The 18,099-nt window shown below is 44.5% G+C and overlaps 1 protein-coding gene across 1 annotated transcript; it reads right to left on the reverse strand.

Moving 5' to 3' along the window:
- Window positions 1-104: 104 nt before the first annotated feature.
- Window positions 105-17,455, reverse strand: MFI2 (antigen p97 (melanoma associated) identified by monoclonal antibodies 133.2 and 96.5; the record flags this gene model as incomplete). The annotated part of the gene is made up of 13 exons (XM_008936398.1): window positions 17,410-17,455; window positions 12,773-12,927; window positions 9,172-9,271; window positions 7,468-7,650; window positions 6,970-7,126; window positions 6,041-6,108; window positions 5,096-5,283; window positions 4,743-4,923; window positions 3,674-3,825; window positions 3,174-3,270; window positions 2,134-2,328; window positions 384-540; window positions 105-132 (listed from the first exon to the last, which is right to left on the reverse strand). Coding segments are annotated over exons 1-13 (1,707 nt in total), but the record flags the coding sequence as incomplete, so codon positions are not given.
- Window positions 17,456-18,099: the final 644 nt, after the last annotated feature.

Raw genomic sequence — 18,099 nt, forward strand, 5'->3', positions numbered from 1 at the left:
GTGGGAGGGAGTTGTTTTCATTTTTTTGTGTGTGTTTTTTCAGAGACTGAAAGGCCAGAAGTGCTTCCAGGAGAGAGGGAAGGGGGAGAGACAGTTCTTCCTACCCTTCCCCCTGCTCTTTCAGCTAGCCATCTAATAGAGAGAGCAGCTCTCTTTTCTTGTTTGTTTTTTTTTCCTTTTCCCCTTCGTGTTATTTTCCCTGCTTGTCACAAGTTTCTCTGTATAATTTTTGGGTCCCTTTGGGTTATCCCGCCTTCCCCCATTTACAACCCTCTGTAATAAACTGTTCATTTGCTGCTAATTTTGTTCAGTTTTCCGTCACCTGTACTGAACCTGCCCCTGAACGATGAAAGTGGTTTGAACCACCAGGAGGCGGCGGTTACCTGAAGGCCCCGCGGTAGCTGTAGTAACGCTCCTGGCTGCTCGCGCTGCATTTACTGTTCCCACTGTCATCTCCGACACAGAGCTGGCAGAGTCGGAACGGGTAACCGTCCCGCGCAGCTGAGGGCACACAGCTGGCAGAGAAGAACTCACTCACAGCTGGGCAAACAAAGACAGACCAATATGAGTGAAGAGTGTGAGCTCTGCCCAAGAAAGGCAGCTACACTGTCATGAAGTTATCACTGATGTGGGTTTCTACAGAACACCAGAGTCATACATTACAGCTGTCCTACTTGAATTCACAAACTACAACTGTTGAAAAATACTCAAAGCACTATTTAACTGATTATGTAATGAAACCAAAGAGCTTCCTGGAAGACAGGAAACACACAGGCAAAATTTGGATCTGTAATCTTATGGTCACAGATCCTTTGCTTGTGCTACACAGCTCCATTACTAAACACAGTTTGAAAATAAGTGCAGTAACGTTCAGGACAGGGATACAGTTACTGCAACGGCATCACAGAGCTGAAGTACCACTGCAAGGGGACATGGCTGCATAGACACTGTGAGGTTCTGTGGCTATCCTATGACATCTGACTTGGGTCAACACCTTCAAGCAAGAGGTGAGAGAGACAGGTATGAAGGCAGGATTTTCAAGACCATATGATAAGCTTAAAGTGGATTAAATAAAACAATAATCTTTTTAAATGCATTTCTGAAAAATGGAATAAAGGTTTTGCAGGTAGATACACTGGAGGCCAGTGTTGCCATTGAGATGGGTCTGGACAGGCTGGAGAAACAGGCTGACAGGAACCTCAAAGTTCAAAGGTGAATGCAGAGTCCTGCTTTTAGGATGGAGTAAGACTGTGAAAGGCTGGAGACTGGAAGACTGGAAAGCAGCTCTGTAAATAAAGGACCTGGGGATCCTGGTGGACAACAAGTCGGCCAAGACTTAGCAGCATGCTTTTGTGCCTGTGGAGGCTAATGGCATACTGGGTTGTGTTAGTGGAGCAGTCAGGGGAAGCGATTATTCTCCTCTGACATCTGTGCCAAGCTTTGAGCTCCCAGTGTTAGAAAGACAATGACATTCTAGAGCAAAGGTGGTGGAAAGACACTCAGAGGGCTGAAGTGTGTGACATATCAGGCTTAGAGCTGGATTTGGTCAGCCTGGAGATAAGACAATTAAGCGTATTGCTGTCTTCATTTACACAGCAGGTTTTTCAAGACAAAAGAGCCAGATCCTTCTCAGAGATGCAGGGCAAAACGTTGAGAAGCAACAGACCGAAGTTACCCGAAGGAAAATTTTGATATAAGAAAAAAAGTCTTTATACCAGGGATAATTAAACACTGGGACAGGGGTCCAAGCAAGGTTGTGTGTAGTCCCAATCCTAGGAGTTACTCAAAATTTGCCTAGACACAGCTCTGGGCAATCTGATCTAACTGCAACTGCTCTGAGCAGTTGGTTGGACTAGCTGACCTCCAAATGTCCCTTCCCACCTAAATTAGCCAATGATTTTGTAGTAAAGGAAAGAGGGAAAGGAACTTTCATGTTAAATGTAACATTCTCAGTTTTGACCTCCCCATTAGTCTACTCCGGTGGCAAACGTTTCAAATTGTTACATTAAAAACAACACACCCCTCATAAACAGATAAACTTAATATAGAGCTGTGAAATATCAAAATTACTTCCCTAATGAAAGTTCATAGTTAGATTGTTATACAGATTGATATGTAGCACTGTTGCCTTACCTTGAGGAATATTACAGTCTCTGGTCTTAATAACACCCCTCCTAAGCAGCAGCCCGATGGGGATATTCCACCCAGCAGTTCTCCCCAGTCCCGTGTGGCAGGACTTCTTCCCTTTCAGGTCACTGATGGTGAATGCATTGGACACATTTCGTTTCACTAATGCCACAGCATAGTATGCACTGCTGGTGTCATCAGCTGGCAGAAAAAAAACAAAATGCATTACAGCTTCCCTTAAGCATTCCCACTGCTTAATGATCACCTACAGGTCCGTTACACTTACACGGTGCCAACTTCAACTGCACCAACAACCAGCTAGTCAGCAATTATCAATGCACATGTGATTATTCTTCACTTCTACTTCACAATGCTGCATTCACCTACAGCCTCTACAGTGGCACTGCTGTGCACTTGGGCTGAATAATCTAGAGGTCAACACGAGAGTGTTCTTGTTAACATCAGCTCTTGTAAATACATCTCTCTGAAAAACAACATCTGGGTCATTAGTGTCTTCAGAAAACTGCTTTAAGAAGTTATTTTTTTGGGAAACCTCAAACCTGTGCTAAAATTTCCGTGAGTTTTGCAGCATATTGAAATTCTGCCTTAGTGACACAATGTCCAAAAGCTGCCTTCTCATCAGTGACTCTGAAGCAGCCACATTGACAGGAAGAACGTTTCAAACTCTAATATGTTGTGTAATTTCTGTATTTTTGCTAATGTTAAAAATATTTTGATTTTGCGAATACTGTTTTTTGCCATTGTAAATATTTTGTTTTAGAATTGAAAAGAGAAATGAGATAGACGATTTAAAACTGCTAAATACTCAACATGGTTCTGCAGCAAGACAGGTAAAAGTTGCCCCAAATTCACTGTAGGAACACAGTCCATACTTATTTCCTTCTCTGTCCAGGACATGGGGATATTTCTCATTTCCTTTGAAAACAGCTTTCCCAGCAGGGATAGGGAACAAAGGCTGTGCTTCTAGAGCTGTTTTTAAACAACCTGGAAAAATAAGGTCCATATTTGTTTCCTGACCTTCTTACCAGAGTAACTTTCTCCAGCAGCTGGTACAAGGCCATATGTCTTCCCAGCTGTGTAAATATCAGCTCCACCCAGAACTACAGCATCACTTTCCTTTTTCTGGAAAACAAAATAAAATTTAGGATTCCTGTGAAAAAACAGCAGATGTGTTCCCTGCTACACTATCATCATACCTGTTTCATAGGGCAAGTCTAACAGAAAAAGAGCAATACACTGCTAAACAAAACCCCCAGAACCTGCATAAAGAATTGTCAGTGAAATGGGGACAGGAGATTTCATACATACAGGCTTGAGCTAGCTCAGCAACAATGCCCTCATCGTAAGGGGTTCAGATCATCGGGGTTCAGATCATCAGGGTTCAGGCCCCTCCATACCATCTAAACCTCCTTGAAACCCTATATTCCTACTGGTCATCTAAGCACACTTATCTCTGACCTGACCTACCCAGCAGAGAGCAGCCTGTGGTAACTTGGTGTCTTGCAGAAGGATTGTAGCGGCCTACCTGCACCAGCTCCATGCACTGTTCCTTTGTCTTAGCTGAAATACACTGAATTGCTGGTTTCAAATTCTTTTTCTGAAAGGCAACGGCCATTTCACCACATTTCCAAATCTCCTCAGTGGATATAACACACCAGGTCAGGCTTTCTGGCAATGCTGCACAAAATTGGAAAGCAAACACTACAGTTCACGTGCTTGGTAATAGCCAAGGAGGGACACACATTGCCCACTACCACAAAGGTACTATACATCTTATTAAAAATATTTACTTCTGTGTTTCTCTCTGTCTCTCTAGCTCAGACTTACACCCAATTAGCAACCACAGAGCTCTCCAGATTAGTGGTACGTCCACACTGCAAACCTATCCCTAGCAAATGGGCAAGAACTACAATTGCTGACCATTAAGTGCAGCCATAATGTATTAGCTGAGTAGAGCAAAACCCCACCTCGAACACAGCCCCTCTCAGAGCTGGCAGTCACTGAGCAGCCCCCAGAGATGAGCAGGAGGTGGGGGGCTTTGCCACAGCACGGAGCATGTCTGTGAGGCTCAGATACCACCATTATTAACCTTCTGAAGGCAGGGATTCTTACAACCTCTGTTTCTGAGTTTGCCAGAATACACATCAAATCATTTCTGCATTCTTTCGAGAGCACGAAATACAGGTAACACTTCGATAAAGAGCAGTTGAGGGTTTCTTCAGATTCAGGAAGAAATTCTCTGCAAGGAACCGATTCATCCATTACCAGCTATCTGAGGATGTACACAGCAACACATTACTACTTCCTCTCATTAGCAGGTAAGAAATGGGACTACCAGGTCACAGGAGCAGCTTACCAGATTCATGTCTCACACACAGCAAGAGAAGGCAGAAAATGCCTGCATCTTCCACAGGGGTGTATTTTGCAATGGGATACTGTTTCTAGGTCAAAAAAGTGACCATTCTCCACGCTGAAAGATTAGACTGGCATCTTGCCATAACCCTCCAAGAGTCAGAAAGAAATAGAATAATGATGGTCTTCATTATTGGCTATTTTTGTTCACAGCTATGAACAGCAATCTAAAGACAACTTACTTTTGGGGCTGCAGCTCAGGGCTTGCATGGCATGAAGATACTTGTCACCCAGCCATGCCTGGTAATTCTGAGCTGTGATTGCAACAAGCTCTGTAGTGGAGTCTCTGAACAGAAGATTCTGGGCACCATAGGCTGCCGAGTCAAACATCTGAAACTTGGTGCCTACCCCATTAAATCTTTGCTGTAATATTAAACAAAGAACAAAAGCACCTGTCACACATGCCTCCACCCGGGACATGTGACATCCCGTACCCCTTCAAACCCCACAGAGCTGAAGGTGCCCGGGTATTCAGCCCGACAGGCGGGAGAACTCCTCTGAAACGCAACACGCTGACGAAAGAACGGTGTCCTACTTGTCCTTGGTTGAGGAGCTGGAAGAGAACTGTCCCATCTGCGTCGGGCCGCAGAAGCACGGCGCGGGCTGGGACGCGGGCCAGGTGGCAGCTCCTCCACTCGCCCACGGCCGCCCTGCTGCCGTCGCGGCACAGGAGCTGGAAGTCCCGGGAGCGGAGCCGCTGCGCCCACGGAGAGAGACTCCTTCCTGGCATCACAGAATATGCTCATGGAGCAGGCAGCGGGCAGGGCTGATGCCTCCAGCTCCACGTCTGCTCTAAGAATCACATACACGTGTGGAGCAGAACACACGTCTCCTGAGCACCTCTGAACTCATTCCTGACTGCGTGATACATTCCATGCATCTACGTGGTCTTTAAATCTTTTATGTCTGATAAGGTAAGAAACTGCTTAACACTTGCAAGACTACCTGGAACTGTACTGGGGTCTGCACCATCCCTAAGTCTAGGATCATATGCAACATTTTTTAATTTTTTTTTCCCCTGCGAATGATGGTCAGACAGGGCCATGATATTTAAGTAATGGTATGTTCCAGGTAGGTTTCACAAAGTGCCAGACAGGCCAGGCCACATCTTGTTAATCTTCTGCTAGTTTCTGCTGAAATCCCTGGGTAGGCAGGGGAAAGGAAACAGCCCAGGTCTGTATGAAACCAAGAATTTAGCACTGTTCAAGCTCTCTTTTCTGAAGAAGCTTATGAGCTTACCTTTACTGAAACTATAAAGCATTAAAAAAAAAAAAAAGGATCATATGGACTGCTCTATCTCCTGATGCACACATCTGTGGGTGTATCTGTTTTCGCTGTTAGAACATTTTTTTGCTCAATTCTCAAATTTTTCATTTCTTCTGAATTCAAAATAAATCGAACATTTGACATTATACTATCATTACAGACACTGTGCTTCAGACCTTGCAGCCACTACTCAACAAGCTTCTGGATTACTCACCATCTGTATTTTCAGGCACTGTGCTGTGCTTCACAAAAGCGACTTCTCCAGCACCTTCAGCCAAACACCTGAGAGACAGGGATCCAAGCACAGAGCTGTGTTACAGAGCTCAGCTCCCACACACTGGGCACTACTGGCTGGCAGCCAGATGCCTCCACCAGCCAGACACTGACCTACTTCTGTGCACAGAGAGTTTTGCTCAGGGCAGAGACTAGTGGCTGCTAGAGCATGAAGGGAACTATCACTTTAATTTGGTGAACACGGGCAACATGTTCAGTGCTGCCTGGGACAAACACCACGACCTTCTTTCTCCAGGAGTGCTCCCTGTCTAAGACAGTCGCACAATCCTTTGGGGAACGCACAACAAGGAGAAAGTGTTTCATATGAGCAAATTCTGCCCTTGCTCGGTCACTGCCCTTACACAGGGACCAGGAGCTGCAACACAGCACACTGATAGGAAGGAGGAAAATAACAGAAGTATCAGTGTGCAAAAATGGAGGGCAAAGCAACTCAATAATTCAGAGCAGCTGAGGTGTGGCGACTGAAACAGCTGAGCAGGGCGGCAGTTCAGCTCTCAGACTCCAAGGGTCGTCAGGTTTTACTGGGAAAGACTCAGCCTGCTGAAATAAATACTCTGACTTGTGTCAACAGCTGCGGGACAAAGCAAACAGCAATGGGATGTCCCTGCCCAGGAGAAGTGCTAAGTATCCATCTGGCTTCAACATTCAGGTATTAATACCTGAACTAGTGGGTGTAGAACTACTTCTGTTCAGTCTCTAGGTTTAAAGCAGGGTTGTCCTAAAACAACAACAGATTTTGTAACATGATCAACTGGAAGTTCTCTGGCATCCGTTTCCTGCCAGGGAGGCCTGGATAAAATGGCTATGGATAGAGCATGGTGATAAAATTGCCAGAGCCATGTTTTTTACCTGAAAGCCCCACTGTAGTCGTAGTATCGCTCTCGGGAGTTTCGCTCACATTTGTTCTGCCCAGCCAGGGACCCTCTGCAGAGCTGACAGAGGGACTGGGGATAGTTTATGCCATTTGCTCCAGGAACACAGCTCGCACTGAAATAGTCACTTACAGCTAAATATGAAATCAGGAGTAAGAAATTTTCAGCAATGAACAAACAAGATCCTACAGTCTCATTTTAACACATCTATACAGTATGTCTCTAAAAATATTTAGAAGGTATAAGTAATTTTCTTCTTAAAATATGGTTTCTAAGTTAAAAAAAAAAAAAAGAAAAACACAAAACTTGAAGTCTTCATTATACCTCTGTTCAGTCTATTCCATCTTACAAGAAGCATCAAAGCCAAGGAACGAAAGACTATCTAGAATCACACATTTCTGTCCACACACAGGGTCCCCCAAGGCCATAGGGAAAGGCACTGCTGAAGAACAGATCTTTGCCCTGCCACTCTTACCTTTTGGAAGGTCACATCCCACTGCTGCCAGGCGCCCACTGTCAATTAGATAACCCACTGGCACATCCCAGCCTGCAGTTCTGTTGATCCCCGTGTGACATGAACGGACACCCTTCAAGCTGTTGATGGTGATGTTGGAGCTCTTCCTCACCACAGCCACGGCGTAATAGGCAGTTCCAATCTCTGCAGTGTGGAAAGCAAGAGAAGCACGGGAAGTAGCCCTGCAGCTGCATCACAGTGAGATACACTGATTCATGGCCTCTCGGGGCTCCCCCAGCCACAGGCAGGTCAGGTCGTTCACATCCTTGGCGAGAACCATCTGACTGTGAATGTTCTCCATTATCTTTTCAGTGTGAAATCTCTCAATTAAAGGCCACAGGCAATCTGCTCTAACTTCTAAGGTCAACCTGCTTTGCACTGGAGGTGGGATGAAAGACATCCAGTGGTTCCTTCCAAGAAGAAATTTTCTATGATTCTCAATGCATTTGGATTGAAAACAATATAATTAACAGTTAAAAGAAAATATTCTCCAGTTGTCTAATTTGATCTTAATTTTGACACAGTATAGCAAGTCGATGTCACTGGAACATCACAGCTGATTTCATTCCCTTTGTTTTAGTTTGATGCAACTCAAGAGTCAAGAGTTTAGGGTCTGAAGTGACCATCAAGTCATTCAATCTGACTTTGTTTAGATCAGAAATCATTAAAATTTCATTCACCTCTCTCTGATTCAAGCTCATAACCTGTCTAATGGAGACAGGCTTCATGATCCAGAGGTTGCCTATTTGATTTTGAGAAACTGCAGTACAATTCCCTCACCAGGGTCATGATGTGGTTAACAGGGGAAGGTGGTGGTGATGCTTCAGGTGGTCCAAGTCTCTGTGGACTGAGCCCAACAGGCACTTCTGAGTATGCTTTGGCCAGATCCCACTGAGACCCAGCTGCAAACCACATCCAGTTCCATCTCACAATAGAGTGGTGGGACACCACTGTCTGCAGACTGCTTCCAGAGCTGTTCCCTTGGGTCTTTCAAAGTTAAGGGGGACATCTTACAGCTCTGACCTACACAAACATACTGACACTGAGCCCTAAGTCAGGATGAGAAGTTACCAGTGAATTACCGTCTCCGTCTGGAAAGGAACTCAAAGCTTAAGGACACCCAGGTAAGGAGCAGAATCTATCACTTCCTCTCTGCCAGCAGGTAATCATGTAAAGTATCAAAACTAAAGTCTAATTATTCTAATTTACAGGATTGATAAACCTTATTTATGCTTTGCAATTTATTAGTTTATCTGCAAAGTACAGAACAGAGAAAATAGTGAACAGTGAAGGTAAAAAAAAACCAAACAAAAAACAAAAATTTAAAAAAAAAAAAAAAAAACCAAACCAAAAAACCCCAAAACAAACACATAAAACACCCCCACCCCCAAAACCAACCCAGCAAACCCATCACAGGAGCAGCCATTCTGACCTAGCTGTTTCAGCACAGACTGAAAAAAACCTGTTTCAGGCTGCCACAGCCCTGTGTCTCCTGTGCCCCCCACATTCTGTTACAGGCAGGAAGATCCCAGAAAAAAGCTGATCATTACCTACTGCTTAGTCTTCAAGGGCAGGACCCCAAAATAAAATGGAAGCAGAAAATACATAAGAAAAAGCTCATATTAATTCATCTAAATGTTTTTTAGTCACGTATATAGTATATACCTTGATCATACACTTCCCCAACCACAGGTTTCAGACCATGCTCCTTTCCAGCCTGGTAAATCAAACGGCCATCCACTGTCACTGCATCTGCCAAATCATCCTGTGCAGATACAAGGGCAGAATGCTCAATTATCAGTATTTCTCAGCAGCCAGAAGCAGAGTACCCACTAATTTAAGAGAAAAGACTCTGTAATCTGCATTTATGAGTTTTCTCAAAAAAGTTCTTTTAAGGGCACTCAAACTTCTGGAGAAAATTACCAAGTGGGATTTGAGAACTTCAAAACCACCTTACTTCAGAAATAATACAGAAACCAGGCCTGGACCGTGATGGCCTCACTAGCCATCACAGTCCAAAGGAATCTTAGAAATGGATCCTGCAGATCTGTGATGCATCTTGAGGCCCACAGATTTGTAGTTTCATCTCTACAGCTAGTGCCCCAAAGCTTAAAGATTTAAATAAAGTAAATGTATTTTTGAGGTCATACACAAATAGTTTGAAGTAATGCCTTCTGGGGCTGCAAAATCCAAATGCCCAAGTGTACTCAAAAGCAACCTCAGAGCATGCTGGCTTGTACCTCAGCAGACAAACAGCCACATATTTTGGGAGAGAGGGAGCAGACAGCAGTGCATTCCAGAGGAGGAGGAAAGCATCTAAAAAGACCATCCAAAGTTGAGGAATAAAAATCTGGGGCATCCACTGCTGGGAAGGTGTCCAGCTCTCTATAACAGCAGGCCAGCTGGAGTACTTCTACACATGCAGGGTCACTGTGGATAGCATGGGACAGGGCTTCCCAGAGCAGCAAGCACTGGAGAACTCCTGGGCACAGCCTGGGCTCCTGTACACAGAGAGGGATTCAGCTCTCACTGTGTGCTGGACCTCGCAGAAGCCCGGAGAGAGAATCTTGCTGCCTAGTATACCAGACCAATGTCCCACAGGCTGAGCCACGTAAAAAGCTTGGGAATTTGTTCTGGGATCATGTGAGAGCATAGGTAATGCACTGATGTTGATACCTAATTAACATTTGAAGTTGCCATATAATTTAAAATGTTTTACTTATTTGTCTCAAGGGAGAAAAAAAAGATGATTCATTAATCAGCTGAAACAATAGATCCTGAGAGTTGCTTCTCATAAACGAGAGCTGAATAAAGCTCCAAGGGAACCTGGAGAGGAGTTGGGAGATACCTGCATCTTAAACAACAGACACAATCTTTCTGGAATAACCAGATTTGATATTCCACCGGTGAGAGTCAGAGCACAGGACGACGGTTCAGCAATCAGACACGTCTTGTAGTTTAGAAAGGACACTTGACAGTGAGAGGAAGAAGAGGACGTGGAAGTTAGAAGGACCTTTCTCTCAGGGAGAACAAAATGAGCCTCTAGAATTGGTGGTGGACAGGAAACAGAGCAGATAACATGGGGAGGGCTGGACATAGAAGACAAGGGCTGTATTATGTGGATATATTTCTATGTGAGACAGCACTGTTCTGATTGGGAAGCTGAACCTTTGAGCTCTGTTTAGCAGAAGAGCCTCCTATAAATGCCTTGTTTATAAATAACAGAACAAGACAGAAAAAATGCCCATTGTATTTAACATGAAGTAGTTTACAGACTACAGATCCCTCTTTTAAATGCACGCAATCACTGCTGAGGTGGCATAACAGAACAGCATGAGGTTTGGGGTTTTCTTTTGTGGCAAACATTTGCCAATACATTTAACAAAAGCATAAGATTGTTCCACATACAATTTTTTGATAAGTGTATGAGCAATGGTAATACCCTGTTAATTATTTTCAGAGGCACTTCATTTCTGTGTGTCACAATGTTTGAGAACTGGCCACAGAAGTGCTTAAAGACCTGCTGAAGAATAGCTCGGGGTCATATTAAATATTGCCAGGTTCTCTAGTTTAATATTTAGACATTTCTCAATTTTTAAACATCTTCAAAGAAAAAGGCTTTTTTACTTTATCCACGTGCTAACACATTCACAGGACTAAGTCCAAGTTATGTGGTGTTATAAACTACCAACTCTTCAGGCATTGCATTCAAACTCCCTTTTTGGCCTCAAAGGGCAGAGTTCAGAGTGGATGGAGACTCGGGGGTTCCACAGAGTCCTACACAGAGCAGGCCAGCTTAAACATTAAGTAGATTATTAGCACAAGGGAAAAGAGGTCTCAAGGACAAGGCTTTGTCTGAAGCCTTACAGTGAAGATTCATTTTCTCAGAAAGCTACTTACTCATGCTATGTGCCTGCAGGTTTCCAAGCTCAGCCCATCGAGTTCTATAGGATTCCAAGGTTGTAGACGGATGCCTGCTGCCTGCAATGGCTTACAAGTGTGCACTCTATTTCAGAAGCAGACACCCATCAGCCCTTTTAATAACCTGCTGTGTGGAGTCTAACAGAGCCCTCTGGAATGCAGCAGTCAGCCAAGAGCTTTTAGGAAGATCTGGCATTATAAAGTATTTCCTGTCTAATCCTGAGGTAAGATCCATGTACATATCGATATCTGCTCCCAACATTCTTCAATACAATCTTGATTCCTTTGATCAAGAAGGGCATTTATCAAAAGGTAAGCTGGTAGTTTCAGTAACTCAGACAATCCTGGTTCTGTTGACAGAACAGTATCTGAAATGTGTTCCTTTCTCTCCAGTCACACAACCACCTGCCTCATCTGCCTTCAAACTACTCTGCTGATCCTCGTTTCCCGGCTCTGAACCTCTTGTCCTTTTGACAGGTTACATCTCCTCCACTAACCACTCATTTTTGGGCATGTCTACACAGGATACACAAAGTATCTTATTTAGTAACACAAACAGCCATCCTCCCCTTCCCCCATGCCCTGTCAGTGGAGGCAACCACGATTTTCTGCCTCCACATTTCCTCCAGTAAACACTTGTGGCCTCTTGCTGCCTCTGAAGGATGGAATTATTTTCCACACATCATCTTGCAAAGCCACATATTTGCAGTCTTTAAAACTGCCCCCAGAGCCGTGCTCCTTTTGGAAACTGAGCACACTCTGGGCAGCTGAATTAATACAGCTGGGTTTGTGTGCCCTTTGCTCACCCTACTTGCTGCTTTGTCCCTCTCTTGCACTCTGGTATGAGGAGATTTGATTTGGCTTTACACTCATCTCATCTATATATACAGCACTTTCCATGATGGGACTCTGAAATGGGAGTTTGAGGCAGAGTTCATCAAAATACAATCAACTTAGAGGCTCAGCAGCACAGCTTTAACTACTGTCTGTATCTTATAGCTCCATCTCTTCTTAAATATCTGCTAAATAAATCTGACACAATTCCCAAATCAAAGATTAGCATTTGGGAGGAAACATTTAAGACCTTTGCTGCATTCCTAATGACTGGCCATATGTGAGTAGCCAGACAAAACAGAGCCATGCTGGCATGATTCCTATGTATATCTTTATGTCTGTTTTAAAAAAAGAAATGCTTCTATTTTTCAGAGACATGAATGCCGGGAAGCACATGGACAGCTGCCTGGATCTGCAGACACTCACCACAGAGCCGTGCACACTGCCACTGGATTACTAGTCATCACGTGGGGAGATTAAATCAATGACAATGCTGTCACTCAACACTCACCTTGACCATCTGGGTACAGTTAGCAGCTGACCCCCCCTCTGTACACTCCAGAGGGGGAAGAATGCCAGCCCCACCAAAGGCTGCACTCATGTCTTTACACTTGGAAAGCTCTTGCTCAGAGACCACGCACCACCGGACACGTTCCAGGCCGAGAGCTGCAAACACATCAAGAAGAGAAAAAAACTATAAAACACATTGGTGCCTTTCTAACAGAGCTTAGCATAGAATCATGGAATCCTTAAGGTTGGAAAAGACCTCTAAGGTCATCAAGTCCAACCATCACCCAACACTAACATGACCATTAAGCTATGTCCCCAAGTGCCACACCTACATGGTTTCTGAACACCTCAAGGGATGGTGACTCCACCCCCAAGGGTGACTCTGACCCTGGGCAGCCTGTTCCAATGCCTCACCACTCTTTCAGTAAAGAAATTCTTCCTAATATCCAATTGAAACCTCCCCTGGCACAACTTGAGCCCATTTCCTCTCATCCTATCACTAGTAACCTGGGAGAAGAGAACATTCACCTCACTACAGCCTCCTTTCAGGTAGCTGTAGGAAGCGGTAAGGTCTCCCCTCAGCCTCCTCTTCTCCAGACTAAACAACCCCAGTTCCCTCAGCTGCTCCTAAGCCATGTTGCCTAGACCCCTCACCAGCCTCACTGCCCTTCTCTGGACCTGCTCCAGCACATCAATGTCCTTCTTGTACTGTGGTGCCCAAAACTGGACATAGTACTAAAGCTGTGGTCTCACCAGTGCCGAGTACAGGGGCAAATCACTTAACAGACCCCAGAGAATCCTTCATTCTGTATCTCCTCCCAAAACAGAAGGAAATCATGTCTCTTTCAACAGTGAGTCTTTCAAGATGGTTCCTGTTTTCATTCAGACTAACATGAACACTGAAGCTGTTTGGACTGGAATAGGACAGGCTCAGACTCAGATACTGAAGCTCGACAGCATTTGTTTCTGACAGAAGAAACGTCAGTACCATGGGATAGGTCAGGACATCCAGACTAGTCTTAGAACCTTGCAGAACACTGGAATCTGGACAGGCTTTAGAGGTGGGCCTGTACAAACGTCGTGAAGTTCAACAAGGCCAAGTGCAAGGACCTGCACCTGGGCTGGGGCAACCCCACGCACAGATACAGGCTGGGCAGTGAGTGGATTGAGACCAGCATGTGGAGAAGGACTTGGGGGTGCTGGTGGATGGAAAGCTGAATGAGCCAACAATGTGCACTCACATCCCAGAAGGCCAATGGCATCCTGGCCTGCATCAAAAGCAGTGTGGCCAGCAGGTCAAGGGAGGCAATCCTCCCCTTCTACTCTACTCTCATGAGACCCCACCTGGAACACTGTGTCCAGCTCTGGAGCCCCCAGCACAAGAAGGACTTGAGCCTGTTGGAGCGGGTCCAGAGGAGGGCCATGAAGATGATCAGAGGACTGATCACATCTCTCTTATGAGGACAGGCTGAGAGAGTTGTTCAGCCTGAAGAAGACTCCAGAGAGACCTTAGAGTAGCCTTCTGCTACGTAAAGGGGGGAAAGATGGGGAAGGACTTTTTATCAGGGAGTATAGTGATAGGACAAGGAATAATGGCTTAAACTGGAAGAGGGTAGATTTAGATATTAGGGAAAAATTCTTTACTGTGAGTGTGGTGAGACACTGGAACAAGTTGCCCAGAGAAGCTGTGGATGCCCCCTCCCTGGCAGTGTTCTAGGCCAGCCTGGATGGGGCTTTGAGCAACTTGGTCTAGTGGAAGGTTTTTCTGCCCATGACAGGAGAGCTGGAACTGGATGATCTTTAAAGCTCATTCCAACCCAACCCATTCTATGATTCTGTGATTATTTGAAATGATATACTACAAAACTAAAGAGACCATTCAAAGACAATTCTGTTTCCAACACTGCTATTTAGTACCTGGAGTCCTGCCCCAGCTCTCAGGTCTGAATAAAAACAGCAATCTTAGGTGCTCAAGAGCTTTGCCACCAGGCTTATTAACAAAGCCAGAAAAGTAAACTTGTCCCTGCATAAACCACTCTTTCATAAGAGGCCATTTCCAGTCATGAAAAGGGGAAGGCAATTACATGAATGGAAAGACTCAAGTGTAATAGTGGAGATTCCATTAATCAGTGAGAAAAGGGGTCATTCAGCAGGCCCAAACGCTACAATTCCAGGTGCCAAAGCTACAATTTGTGGCTTTTGTACGGCCACGTCAGCACACGGAACCGGCGTGGCTGTAGCTCTGACAAACACACAGATCACCTTTGTAAGCAGAGGGCACCACATGCCACTGCTCTGCCACAATTTTGATTAAGTTGGAGTCTGCTGAATGTTATTTGTCCTGTGGTTTTCTAAAAACTCTAACTCACTCTCTACTTCCCCACCCTTGTCATGCAGTTAAGATACCACATCTAAAAGCTAAAATTACTCCATTAGTGAGTGATCAGTAGCAGCCATGCATGTTTTCTGACTGAGGGGCTGCAGACTAAATACATGAGATTGTTGATGCCATAAGGCTTGTTTTGCACCCAGTAATGAAGGAAAGTGTTTGCTTGTTCCATTGCAACTCAGAGCCAGCTCTACTGCTGTCAACAAACATGAAGTCAGACTTGGAAAGCTTACAGGAAGTTTTCATGGCAGCATGTGATAGCAGAGGGAGAAACAACTGCCCACCTCTGAGTTGCAGAAATTCTAACAGCCAAGATAAAAGAAAGGCACACCAGGGTGAAATGCTGGGGTTTGAACCCTGAGCCCCAAATTAAGGTTGACATATGGGTGATTCCCACAGCCCTTCATAAAGAGGTGGTGAGTTTGCCTTATAGCTTCCCCCCAGGGTGCAGCCGGCCCTGCAGGGAGAGCCAGAAGGGAAATGAGCCCCAGGGGTCCCGCATTGAGTTGACAAAGATCAGGTGTCTGCTTGGGGATAACAGCTGGGACAACTGGCAGGAAGGGAGGAGCATCTGCCTGTGAAGTCGATGCACTTCACAGAGCTTTCTGGGTAAGGAAGGACCTCCTGACTCTCCTGGAACTGGGCCCTGGTCAGCTTGGACCTTTGCAAATGTGGGCTAGGAGTGTTAGAGCTGGCCATGTGGCTACCCTTATCTTATGTGTTCAACTTCCTGATCTGGCTGTTTCCCATTCCATCTATGGGAAGCCTTGGTTCTTTGTTTGTTCCGCCTATTGTCAGTCAGGTGATGTCTTTGTTGGGATTGTTGGGGGTAATGTCGATTGTTTGTGAACTAATTGAGTTGTTTGTACCCCCAGCAATCGTTCATGGAATGTCTTTTCTATATTCAATACAGTCCACTTACTGGTTTGTCTTTCTGCTGGCTGTGTCATTCCTGATAGGCCTAGTCATTGGCAAAACACAGGGTCATGGTAAAAAGGCACCTCATAGAAGCTTAACGTCTATCTCATCCAGCTGGGTGAGGCTTTGACCATTAGTTCCTTGAGAAAGGAGGAAGAAGCTAAGTTTTCATTGCTAAAGGGGTTTGGGTTTTTCTTCTCAACACAAGCAAACGGAAATTAAATTGGAGTCTCAGTATGTATGGCTAAGTGCCATTCTCCAGCCTCAACACTGGTTTCAAACACACAGGACACAATGCATGAACTGTATGAAGAAATTAGCCATATACACCTGATACATGAAACAAAGCTCATTTACCTCCATTTCAGCCAAAATACTGAAACAGCATCAATATGTTGCTTTTAACCTCATTCACCTAAAAGAGTTCATTAATTTGTCCCTTTCCAAACTGCTGAACTTTGTTGTTACAGGAAGGCCAGATCCTGGGCAATTTCCTGTTTCCCTTCTTACAAGTAATCCATCTGAACTGGGCTTGAGCACAGACAAGGTCTGTAGTTAGCTTTGCCTCCTGTTACCAACCAAGAACATCTCAAAACAGCAGGTCAGTCTCTGAACCCATGCTGGTTCATGATTTTGTCCTTTCTGTCTCTCTGTAGATATAAAGCATGAAATGGCAGGATCTACCAGCTTCCATTTCAAATACTCTCAAAGTGCTACACACACATACACCTTTATGACTGGCAAACATCCATTTAACTCCTCTGCTGAAAGTAACAGTACTAGATTGTGTAACGTCTTATCAAATAGTGTATTAATAGCCATTAAGGGCTTTCAATTGAAACTGTGTAAAAAAAAAAAAAAACCCCAAACCTAGGACAATTTCTTTTTGAAGAACTGCAGAGTGCTTCAGAAATAGCATCCACACCTCCAGTGAAATGAAAAGTATTTGCCATTAGAATCTGGGACTCTGACAGGAGAAAGCCAACATCTTGCCCAGAGCATGGTAAGTGGAATAAGGTAATTATTTCTATTTTTACAAAATAAGTGTCACAGAACTGTTCACACTTGTGAGAAAGACACCATTGAGACAAAAGTAGACTCAGTGCTGAGGAAATACAACATCTGACACCAATGAGTCAAGACACGTACGTGGTGTTCAATACAGCTTTTCTATTCCTTTTCTACTTTATTTTGTTCTTTCTTTCTGTTTCTTTCCTGGCCATACGAAACTGGTTCTGAAATGGTTCCAGTTTCCCTCTGCTCTCTCACATCACATAGAAGTCAAGCCCAAAGACATCATACCACAGCAAAAGTTTCTGGAGGGCACTTACCAGTGTGAAAGAAGAGAAGACAGAAAACATTTCTGAAGCTCTTCATCATGAAAATTTGGGGATCCGTGCTTTTTTCAGCCTTCAGAATTGCCAGAGATCAAAGCTTCTGCAAGTGTGTTCTCCCTAGCCTGCTTTTTCGTGAAAATCAGCAGCGTTCAATTGCAGGTGCACTTTGTTCAACAATTTATCTTGCTTACCTTGGCACATGTCACCTGATAATGACAGGGGGAAAAAAAGCCTGCCTCTCTTCATACCACCTCTACACTTGCAAAAAAAATTCAGACTAGGAAGTTGCAAAATATCTGGGGCACCAATGAGGTTGTTACTGCTTTAGCACCACCTATAGCCTTAGGCAAACAGCTACACAAGGAGTCCCAGGGGCAAGGCAGGCTGTGGAAAGAAATCCCCTTTAAATACGACTTCTGTGTATTGCCTATGTGCTGGGGCTCAGGAAGCAAAGGTAGATTCACTTCATCTGACAGAGCTGCTGGTCACCTTTTTTTGTGACATTCTCAACATTGTCATGAACTCCATAAAGCTGTAACAAGAAGCCCAGGTGTTTACAGTAGTAAAGCCTGTACACTCTCCAGATGGCACAGAGCACGCAAAGTGCACATCTCCTGAAATTTCACAGCAAGTGCTATGAAACAGCTGAAGGAGCTGGATTTTATTTGTTTTTTTTTTTTTTAG

The sequence above is a fragment of the Merops nubicus genome, unplaced genomic scaffold (assembly GCF_000691845.1).
Source record: "Merops nubicus isolate BGI_N331 unplaced genomic scaffold, ASM69184v1 scaffold50842, whole genome shotgun sequence".
In the NCBI taxonomy this organism is placed as follows: Eukaryota; Metazoa; Chordata; class Aves; order Coraciiformes; family Meropidae; genus Merops; species Merops nubicus.